This window comes from Panulirus ornatus, chromosome 16 (assembly GCF_036320965.1).
Source record: "Panulirus ornatus isolate Po-2019 chromosome 16, ASM3632096v1, whole genome shotgun sequence".
NCBI lineage: Eukaryota > Metazoa > Arthropoda > Malacostraca > Decapoda > Palinuridae > Panulirus > Panulirus ornatus.
In genome coordinates this window covers 9,761,862-9,773,904 of record NC_092239.1, presented here as the reverse complement: position 1 = coordinate 9,773,904, position 12,043 = coordinate 9,761,862, and the positions used below count along the sequence as shown (strand labels likewise).

Sequence of the window (12,043 nt, the reverse complement as noted above, 5' to 3'; positions counted from 1 at the left end):
TGTCTTTTCTTTTCCTACCTTATCCATCCAAGAGTACAGACAACGGACATGTCAATAAGCAGCAATGTTTAAAAGTCAAAAAATATTAAAGTACAGCCCTATACAGCACTCCTTCTCACTGAAGTTGGTTCTACCATTCTGTGTCAATAACACATTATGTGATACCTATCTGTCACTGACTAAAGTGATTTTTGGTTAGGATAATTCCGTTAACCCTTATATTAACAAAACAAGTGTGGAAACACAATGGATCAGATGATGCTAGGAAAGTAAAACAACTGTATGTCAATCTGAGGGGAAATATATACATTATGCAATATTGAAGCACAAGTTGAAAGATCATCATGAAGATTTTGGAACAATCTTAAATTTGAAAGACTATCATGAAGACTTCAAAAAAATCTTAAACTGGCAATCTCTTTACAATAATATGAGAATACAGGATAATGAAAAAAAAGTACTCAGCTAAGATGATTACATTCATATTCAGAAAGAGATCATCTGAAGATTCACACCAACTTTTTTCAAGTTAGTCAAGGTTAGGTTAGGTTAAGTTAGATACAGCTCTAATTCAACAAACATTGCCTATGCACTGGGAGTGGGTAGCATACCTTACAATTTTTTTCCATGGCAGGAATTTGGTGGAGCATTATATAACCAGGAGTGGATTAAGAGTGCCAATTTCTTTTTCTTCAGGGCTTATATACATAATTTCTCTGTATCAAATAACCAGACAAGCATGGTTATGAAGGAGAGGAAAACTATGGGGATTAATAACATATGGGTATCATAAAGGATGAAAAAGAAATAAAAAATGCATAAACCATATATTTCATCTCGGTGATATGCATGATCACCATCTTGTTTTTCTAGGTTAGGTCAGTTTATCTTCGATTAGATCAGGCTAGGTTGCAGAAGATTGGGTTTGTGCTATATCCTAACGTAACTAAACCTAGGACAGAAAAACATGTGATGGGGGGAGAACTCTTCAGATCATCCTTCATAGGATATTTATTTATTTATTTATCTATTTATTCATTTATTTTGCTTTGTCGCTGTCTCCCGCGTTAGCGAGGTAGTGCAAGGAAACAGACGAAAGAATGGCCCAACCCACCCACATACACATGTATATACATACACGTCCACACACCCAAGACATTCCCAAACCACTCTTCCCCTTTACCCTTGAGCTTCGTTTCACTCAAAGCCAAAACATCCAGGTTCCTTTCCTCAAACATACTACCTATCTCTCCTTTTTTCTCATCTTGGTTACATCCACACACATTTAGACACCCCAATCTGAGCCTTCGAGGAGGAAGAGCACTCCCCGCATAACTCCTTCTGTTTCCCCTTTTAGAAAGTTAAAATACAAGGAGGGGAGGGTTTATAGCCCCCCGCTCCCGTCCCCTTTAGTCGCCTTCTACGACACGTGAGGAATGCATGAGAAGTATTCTTTCTCCCCTATCCCCTATTCACAGGATATGTGCAGTATAATAGCATCTAAATTCTCATTCTGGGAGACTACACCTTTGTTTCAATAGTCGTTAGTTGTCAACAAACGTCTTAGATTTTGAAGGGAAACAATAAGATAGATGAAGTAACTGGACTCTTAAGAGCATTTGTCATCTATATAAATATAACTGGGGACCTCACAGAGAGACATTGATGTCTTCATATTGTGGCAATTAGTTATTTCATGCTGATGGCAAAACAAGTTTTTGAAGAATTAGTACATCCAATAGGCTCTGAACTCTGTTTCTAAGGGTTAAATGGAAGATAATTACTTGTTAATGATATCTATTTTTTCATAAGAACTGTAACTGGCATGGACTGTTTATGAATCACCACATCATACAGCGTTTCACATTGGAAGAAGTGTGTGATGGCCATCATAGCTTTTAACTTTGGCATATGTATGAGAACAATGACAATTTAGTTTCCTTCCTTCTCTCACATCAATTACTTGATAAGACAATGTAGCATCTATAGTGTAGTGCTTTAGAGAAGTTAAACAGAAAACCTACATTTCTGTACAGACCACATAAAACTGTACAGAATGTGAACAAAGCCCCTGATGAATATTTTGTGTGAGAAATTAGCAAAACAGTCATTGATGAAGGTCCATACACATCAAATGGACCACATAAATTACTGCGGGACACCATAGTCATCACTCCTGTTCTAGTAAATTGATTTTCTTGAAAGTGGTACATACTAATCAATTCCTTACACTTTGAACATCTGACACAGAGTGCTTTTACCCCACTTTCTAAATCAAAAGACCTGAACAGTGGGAACTTCTTTCCACACTCTGTACCAACTCTATAAAGTGTATGGAATCCATTGGTACCACTGTCATCAATATTCATCACCTACAACGTGCACATTCACTTTCAGATAAATTACTTTCTTACCCTTCTATAACACATAAACCAACTGCCAAGAAGGTTGTGAAGGAGAGGAAAAATGTGGGGTCAAACAATAATATGCAATCAAAAAAAGATCTAAAAGATTAGGGGCACCACTATAATAACATCGATTTGGACGGAAACTGGTGTACTTACAGGATCTAGTTATGGGTAATTCTCTTATCACTAAAAAGTAGGTATCTAATGGACAATATGGATATTTGTATGGACAAGACAAGACGATTACCTGACTCAGCTGTGCAACTTCTTGACAGGTAAACAAACTGTCTCTCTTCAGTATTGTTTTTCACTCTGATGAGGTTTATTTAGTCCATTACTGCACTTCTCAATTCTAGTACGCTTCTCTGTCGTGAAATTTGTTTTAGTATGGGTAAGTCCTTATGACTGCTATCGTCCGTGGTCATAAAATAATAATTATTTACGAATGTCAATACGACCTTAACTCTTAATACCTTAGAGTTGGGTACAAACTGACTCATGAAAGAAAACGGGTTACATTTTCAGAGAATGGAACATATTTGAGAGTGTCTATTATATTTGGCTTTTGTTTCTGCGGGGGGTGTGTATGACTAAATACTGTTATACTGTTGAGATATACAGTAGTCTGTAACACAAGTTTTTTGTGAAAAAAATGCTGGTAACTTCAGTTGGTGATAACTGCATACGTAAAACAATAAGCATCAATGGAAAGAACAATTATTATTACTTCCTCTAGCAGTTTACTACTGGAACTCCGACTATTTTCCTCTTCCTGCTCTATACCAGCTCCTACTCGTTTCCCTCCTCATCCTACTTCTACTACTACTATCAGTATAACCCTTCCCATTCCAACACTTGTTTTTCTCTCTCATATACTCAGAGTTACCTTTCACAGGATTCTCCGGTGCCGAATCGGACGTTGCCATTGGCAGAGGAGGGCTGGATGCTTTCTAAAGTCCCCTTAACTAACAAAGAAACTGTAACAAGAAAGGGTAGTGAAGGGTTGGATGACGAAGTAAAGGTGCTGGAGAAAAAGGGAGATATATGTATTGATGGTAGGAGGGAAGGAGTGCGAGTGAGTGGTAGATTTACAAGTGAAAGAGACGGGATCAAGAGGAAAGTGAAGAGGCTGAGAGGGTAAATGAAAGTAGGGTGACCCAGTATCATCAAATTTCACTGAGAATTAGATATTTTGGAAGGAGGATAATAACGAGAGAAAAACAAGGGAACGCGTGAGAACATCAGTGAAAGGGGGCAAATTGGGAAGTGGTAACAACCAGTGGTGAGGTGAAGATGAGTATCTTGAAGGTCCGTTGAATGTGTTTTATAACAGGGTGGCAGATGTAGGGTGTTTGGGTCAGGGAAGAAAGCGAAATACATCGTAACAAGTGATTTGGTGAAAGCTTGCGTACAATGAAATGTGGCAAGGCAGCTGGAGCTGATGGTATTGCAGTTGAAGTGGTTAAGAAAAAGGGGATAATGAAAGCAATGCATAAGATAAAATGTGGCAAGGCGGCTGGAATGGATGGTATTACAGTTGAAGCTGTTAATCAACTTTGTTACTGATTGGCTAAATGAATTTTCAGTATCTGTATGGATCACAGGAAGGTGCCTTAGGATTGGCGGAATGCATGTATAGTGCCGTTCTATGAGCAAGGTGAACAAAAGTGAGGGCTCAAACTTCAGAGTTATAAGTTTGTTTAGTGTATCTGCTAAGTTATATAGAAGACTAGTGATTGAAAGGGTGATGGCATGCACGGAATATCAGACTGCAGAGATAAAGTAAGGTTTTAGGAGAGGCAGAGGATGTGTGGATCAGCTGTTTGCCTTGAAGAAAGTGTGAAAAACATTTAGATAAATAGTAGAGGTTGTATGTGGCATTTATGAATCTGGAGAAAGCATAAGGTTGATAAAAATGCTTTGTGGAAGGTGATATAATGTATGGTGTAGAAGAAAAGCTATTAGAAGGAGTGAGGAGTTTAAATCAAAGGAATACTGCATGTGGATGAGTAGGTGTCGAGAAAAGTTAATGGGTCCTGGTGGAGATGGGTCTACAACCGTGATTTGTGATGGCAGCATGACTAAGCTGTTTATGGATGGGGTAGTGACGGAAGCCCTGGTAAGGGTCTTGGAAAGGAAGTAGGTATGCATTTTATAGGGGTAAGGAGCCTGGGAAGTGAATCAGTTGTTCTTTACTGATAACACGGAGCTGGTGGCAGATTCCTAAGCTAGGTATCCATTCATCGATCTGCCTCGAGGGAAGGATGAACAGCTGGGATAGTCTGTAAGCAGCTTGCCGCACCTAGGATTTAGATCCATGCAGGATCGACCCCGGGAGGATCTGTGGTGATTCATGGTCGGTAACGCTGTGTGTATGTATATACGAGTAAAGTCATTGTACTCATTCAAGGATAAGGGACGGGTCAATATGAATATAAACTTTCTCCCCGTAACTCACAAATAGTAATCACAAAAATCAATCTAAAAAGAAAAAAAACTTCATACATGGGGATAAGAACAAGTCTGGATGGGTTCTTTAGGGCCGTCTCTCACTTTTTTCTAACTTTCTAAAGGTTTTTAAAAGAAAAATCAGGACAGCAACGAGCTCATTAACAAAACAAAATGCTCATATACAGAACAAATGGTGAGTACTATGTAGTAATTATGAAAAGAGGGCGGCTGTTTTCGTTTGCATTCAATTTGGATTGAGTAAGGAAAAAAAAAGATAAAAAAAAAACCTCAGGCTTCAAATAACTCCACGGCTCTGCATCAAGCCTAGCCACATAAAACTGCTTCAAATAAATACAGATGCAACGAAGATATTAAATGAACCAGTCAAACGAATTGATAACCTCTAAATTGTAAGTAAAATTAAGGATAATACGAGACATACAAGAAAAAAAAGAAAATGCTCTCAAGGTACACGAGAATCCAGATCTAACAAACCGGATTCAACGAACGCAAACAAACTATTTTGTAAACAATGACTGTGATCATTTGTGTATTGAGTGAAGTGAGCATTTCCCTCGTGTTGCCCTGTCTAATAACCTTGTAGATGTGTACCATGTCTTTAGTCCTATGTGTGTACATACACGCACCCCAGACCTGTCAAGGTATGCTTGTTTTCCGGTGGAACCCCCTTTGCAATATTGTGAGTGACAAAATCCCGAATTATGCAGAAAGTTGGACCAGAACAACGCACTGTATGCGATCTAAATCGCCCAAGATGTGTTCAAATGAGCTTGAATGAAAGATGAGTTCATCTGACATGTCATGACTATCGCCAATACTTTATTCAGTAATTTGCTCGTAATTCAAATTCTTTTTTTCTTGGAGCATGGCAAGTTGGCCTGTGGACTTTACCAAGTTAGAATTATTGGAGACTGTCCCCATGTATGAACAAATAAACACCATAAATCATCACTGGTGAAACACCAAATAAATTGGCTAGCAGGAGGTGCACTCAAAACCACATACAACATAACATGCCTCATAACTCAATGTAATGAAACCTGAAATATGAGGACATTCTTGGTAAAATATCATTTACCTTCAATTTGAAATTAGCATTGGACACTGAATGATATATATATATATATATATATATATATATATATATATATATATATATGTGAGAAACTGCAGAAGCTGGTGACTGAGTTTGGTAAAGTGTGTGAAAGAAGAAAGTTAAGAGTAAATGCGAATAAGAGCAAGGTTATTAGGTACAGTAGGGTTGAGGGTCAAGTCAATTGGGAGGTGAGTTTGAATGGAGAAAAACTGGAGGAAGTGAAATGTTTTAGATATCTGGGAGTGGATCTGGCAGCGGATGGAAACATGGAAGCGGAAGTGGATCATAGGGTGGGGGGGGGGGGGGCGAAAATTCTGGGAGCCTTGAAGAATGTGTGGAAGTCGAGAACATTATCTCGGAAAGCAAAAATGGGTATGTTTGAAGGAATAGTGGTTCCAACAATGTTGTATGGTTGCGAGGCGTGGACTATGGATAGAGTTGTGCGCAGGAGGATGGATGTGCTGGAAATGAGATGTTTGAGGACAATGTGTGGTGTGAGGTGGTTTGATCGAGTAAGTAACGTAAGGGTAAGAGAGATGTGTGGAAATAAAAAGAGCGTGGTTGAGAGAGCAGAAGAGGTTGTTTTGAAATGGTTTGGTCACATGGAGAGAATGAGTGAGGAAAGATTGACCAAGAGGATATATGTGTCGGAGGTGGAGGGAACGAGGAGAAGAGGGAGACCAAATTGGAGGTGGAAAGATGGAGTGAAAAAGATTTTGTGTGATCGGGGCCTGAACATGCAGGAGGGTGAAAGGAGGGCAAGGAATAGAGTGAATTGGAGCGATGTGGTATACCGGGGTTGACGTGCTGTCAGTGGATTGAATCAAGGCATGTGAAGCGTCTGGGGTAAACCATGGAAAGCTGTGTAGGTATGTATATTTGCGTGTGTGGACGTATGTATATACATGTGTATGGGGGTGGGTTGGGCCATTTCTTTCGTCTGTTTCCTTGCGCTACCTCGCAAATGCGGGAGACAGCGACAAAGCAAAAAAAAAAAAAAAAAAATGTATTTTTATTTATTTTGCTTTGTCGCAGTTTCCTGCGTTATATGTTTGTGTATGTGTGTGTATATGAGTGGATGGGCCATTCTTTGTCTCCTTTCTGACACTACCTCGTTGACGCGGGAAACGGCGATCAAGTGTAATGATAATATAATAGCTATATATATATATATATATATATATATATAGATATATATATATATATATATATATATATATATATATATATATATATAGATATATATATATATATATATATATATATATATCCCTGGGGATAGGGGAGAAAGAATACTTCCCACGTATTCCCTGCGTGTCGTAGAAGGCGACTAAAAGGGAAGGGAGCGGGGGCTGGAAATCCTCCCCTCTCTTTTTTTTTTTTTAATTTTCCAAAAGAAGGGACAGAGAAGGGGGCCAGGTGAGGATATTCCCTCAAAGGTCCAGTCCTCTGTTCTTAACGCAACCTCGCTAATGCGGGAGATGGCAAATAGTGTGAAAGAAAGAAAGATATATATATATATGTGTATATATATATATATATATATATATATATATATATATAGAGAGAGAGAGAGAGAGAGAGAGAGAGAGAGAGAGAGAGAGAGAGTCCTCAAGTAAAAAGTAAGTTAAAAGATGAGCATGTTGAAAAGTTGATAAGTTGGTGCAATATGAATGAAAGGAAAGGAAGTAAGACTTTCAAGGGGGAAAGGGGAATGATTGCTATAACATGGGAGAATAATGAGCTGTTTTGAAAGGAAATTGATTTATATGGGAAGTTTGCGTGAGACATGAAAATTTACTAGACAGGGCAAGGAGTCTGCTCATTATAAATGATGAATTTTAAGAAATGGAGTGAAAAAACTTTTAGTGATTGATTGGAGATGATTGTGCCAGAGACATGATGAATGGTGTAATAGGATAATAGGTCATTAGTGAGCTAAATGGGTAAAGAGATGTCACAAAGTAGAATGTGACAAGAGCAATGACATACATACAGATTAGAAAATTTGGGGATATATGTGAATGGTGAATGAGATGGTTGAGAGTGAAGATGAAACTGATATTGAATCAACTTTGAAAGATTTTGCATAGAAAAGAAACAACCATATTTCAGATATGAATGCATTATATCCCATGTATTGTCGTCTTTTTCCTTAATTTGTTGTTTCCACTAAGATCTTCTAAACCATTTTGCTATTTCAGATCAGTGAATGAAGTTGCACCTACTCAAGGCTCGAGTGTTTAAACTATGAGAAGCCAAGATGCAGGAATCTTTGGATGACATGGAGAAAACTCATAAAAAAGAGTATGTTAGACACATGCAACATGGCACTGTTGAAAAAATATTTGAATGTCAAGTGTGTGATCAGGTTTTTACTTGTAAAAGTAGGCTCTCTTCCCACATGAACATCCATAGTGGTAGATATAGCTGCGAAGAATGTGGTAAACTGTTTTATCAGAAGTGCAATCTAGATATTCATAGATTTATACACACTGGAGAAAAAAATTTCAAATGTGAAGAATGTGGTAAATTGTTCAATCAGATGAGCAATCTCAGAAGGCATAAGGAGAGCCATGGTTCAGCTCTGATCAAATGTGAAATTTGTAGTAAGAGTTTGACTCACAGGAATCGTCTCATACTGCATATGCGAATGCACAGTAAGAAAATGTTTAGATGTGAGAAATGCGGTAAATATTTCTCTCAGAATAGTGGTCTAAAAACCCACTTACGTGTGCATAGTGGTGAGAAAAATTATTCGTGTAAGGAGTGTGGTAAAGCATTCACTCACAAGAGCACACTTGATAACCATATACTCGTGCACAAGAGTGAAAAAAAATTCAAATGTATCAAATGTGGTAAACTTTTCTCCAGGAAGCCTTACTTAAACATTCACATGAATGTGCACAGTGGTATTAAAAATTTCAAATGTGATATATGTGGAAAACACTTTACTCAGAAGAGCAGTCTCAATACCCATTTACTTATACATTGTGATAGAAAGTTTAAGTGTCAAGAATGTGGAAAGCTTTTTAATCGAAGATGCAATCTCAAGAGGCATATGCGTGTTCACAGTAATTCAGATCCTCTTGTATGTGATGAATCTGACAAACATTTTGATTTCAGGAATCACTCATACTTCAAAGCACAACAACATGGGGATATAAAGCTCAATAGTGTACATAGTCTTGATGATGAAAGCAGCTGTAAGACCAGTTTATTTTCACTCAATAATGAAAAAAAGTTTGGGTGTGAAGAATGTGGAGAGATTTTTATTCAAGCAGAAACTCTTATTAGACATAAACTGAAGCACAGTGATAAACTAGAACAAAAGTTTGATAATGCTACTAAACGCATTACATTTAAACAAGAACAAGAATATAATAATGTTGTTGAACATTTAGGACATAGTGATAATCTCAGTCCTGATGTGTATAAACACAGTGATAAAAGACTGATACATGAGAAATGTGAAGAACAGTTTGATGAGGAAAGCAAATTTCAGCATCATATAGTTCTGCAGTCTCATGATAAAAAGTTTGAATGTGAAAAATGTGGAAAACTATTCAGCCACATGATTAATCTTGAGAAACATAGGCAAATGCACAGTGTAAAATTCCATAAGTATGACGAGCCTGAGGAGTATTTTGCAAACAAGAGTCACTCTCATCTACATGAACAAAGTAATATTAAATTCAGATGTCTGGAATGTGGCAAAGTTTTCACTCTAAAGAGTTCTCTGAAGACTCATTTTCTTGCTGCACATAGTGGTGTGAAAAAGTTTGCATGTAAGGAATGTGGCAAGGCATTTTCTTTGAATAGTTATCTGAATGCCCATATGGTAGTTCATACTGGTAAGAAAAAGTTCAGTTGTAATGACTGTGGCAAACTTTTTACTCAAAAGGGCAGTCTAAATACTCACTTACTTTTGCACAAAGATAATGGAAAAAGATATGAATGTAAAGAATGTGGTAAAGTATTTAACAGGAACTCCAATCTCACTAGACATATGGGTACCCACAGTACTAGGAAGTTAGGATATGAGGGACTTTCTTTGCACTCTCCTAATGCAGTTGACAATTCAAAACTGAGCACATTGACCAGGTTGATTGATGTGCTTCAGTAAACATTATACAATGGCTTTGTCAGTTATGTATATTGTGCATTTCCTAGAGGAATGAGTGTATGTAACATTAAAAGAACACTTTTAAATATATTCATTAGAAAATGTTTGACTTTTATTGAGATCTAGTAATTCATATTAGATTATTGTATTTAGAATTAGAACTGATGTTTTGTCAAGCTAGAGTATGGTGAAAGTTTGCTTAGTAAAGTACCACAACTATGTAACTGAAAGATCATTTCATTGGCCAATCAGACCAATACACCAGATATTTCCACCTAATAACATTATAGATGCTAGACCTAAGAGCTAGTCTCTGCCTGTGAACAGTGATGTAACTACTAGACCAGAGTATTATAAAAAGATACAGGCTTATTGTAGTGAGAACTAGTTGAATTTATTCACATGCTATATGTATATTACAGTTACCTGTTTTCAGAGTAAGATTTAAAATGATGAGATAGAAAGATGGATAGAACAAGTGAATGTAACAATATAGAATAAATGCAGGGTCTGATATGGATGTGGAAAATTTGTCCAACTCTCAAAAATTAAGAAGCAAAACCCAGACTCGGCTTTTAATCCTTAAATGGTGGTCCTTGTCATTAGCAGATCTGAATGGGGATGGCTGCCAATGTTACGTGATTATATGAACTTTCCCACCAATGTTTAGATATCGTGCTGACAAATTATACCATTGATAGCTAACAGAAGTCTTTTCTGTTGCCAAGCAAGCACAGGAAATAATTCAGCTTGGTATCCTTTGATACACATCAGCTTCTTAGGTAATGTGTACAGAGATCCTGTGGTAAATGTGTACAGTGTTGGATGATATGAGTGTTGAGGAGGAACATTTATATTATAAGCAGATTAGGAAAGGGAAGAAGAATGGCAATTGCTGTTTGAAGAAATATGTGATTCAGTGTGATTTTTGTGGAAGTAAGGAGGGAAGCTAGTCCAGGACCCCTCCAATGTCATCCTCACCACCCTTGTGCTCAAAGATTATGTAATGAATGCTCCGTATTTTCTTTGTGTAATCCTGGGGTGATAGAGGACTTAAGTAACTGATGACAATAAAGAGCTAGAATATTTCCATGTTCTTGAGGTGATGAAGTTTCACCCCAGAAATGCTGACCACACCCCTTCATCCCATTTATTTTTAGTGTGCTTGGTGTAATATTTCTAAGTTTTTCATGTTGCTCCCCACCTGCATTTTGCCTGTGTTAAAATAAGAGTAGAGCATGATACCAGGTTCAAGAGAAATGAATAAATAAGATCTCCATGCCCTTCACTTTTTCTTGAGCTGTCAGATATATGTCACAACTCCTCCTGCTTACTAAGCCACCATAATGGTTGTTATATTCCTTTTTGAGTATGTTCTTTGACTTTTCCATGCCAGTCTATCAGTTCAAGAAGAAAAAAAGTCATTACAAATGTACATAATCTTAACACGGAAGGGATAAAGTACTGTGTTACAGAAATGGCAAACAAAATTGTGGAAGAACCAGCCAGGGGACAGGTATTTACTTTCTTTTTCCAGTAAAGAAGGGGATTCTGGGAAGAAGAGAATTTTTCTTAACTGTTAATTTGAAAACAAACCAATAAAATTTTGCTGTTTCAAGATGAATTGAGAGGATAGGGTATGCAGTATGCTTTAAAGAAATAGGATTGTAGGCATGATTTAAAGGATGCTAATTGGCCTTTTCTTATTCATCCCAGGATGAGCGAGTTTTTAACTTTCCTGATTGACCAGGAAACTAGGAAGTTAAGAATGATGCTTTCTGGACACATCATAACACCACAGACTTTTACTGGTTTCATTTCAGCTCTCTTAAGCAAACTGGCATGATTAAAGGATTAGAGCAGAAGAGCTTGAATACTTCAATATTTCTTAATAACAGATTTAAGAAAGTTAGGGAAAGTTACGTAGTCATAAAAGTTTTC

The 12,043-nt window shown here is 37.3% G+C and overlaps 1 protein-coding gene across 4 annotated transcripts; it reads left to right on the top strand.

Annotated features, from left to right (window-relative positions):
* Window positions 1-5,367: 5,367 nt before the first annotated feature.
* Window positions 5,368-11,376, top strand: LOC139754131 (uncharacterized). 4 transcript variants are annotated; one of them, XM_071671252.1, is made up of 3 exons: window positions 5,399-5,521; window positions 8,181-8,283; window positions 9,103-11,376. In XM_071671252.1, the coding sequence occupies exons 2-3, from the start codon at window positions 8,240-8,242 to the stop codon at window positions 10,100-10,102; spliced, it is 1,044 nt and encodes a 347-aa protein (XP_071527353.1). In that variant the 5' UTR covers window positions 5,399-5,521; window positions 8,181-8,239; the 3' UTR covers window positions 10,103-11,376. The 4 variants fall into 4 exon arrangements, with proteins under 4 accessions (XP_071527351.1, XP_071527353.1, XP_071527352.1 ...); XM_071671253.1 differs by having other exon boundaries at window positions 5,403-5,421; XM_071671250.1 differs by having other exon boundaries at window positions 5,368-5,421; window positions 8,181-11,376.
* The last annotated feature ends 667 nt before the right edge of the window (window positions 11,377-12,043 follow it).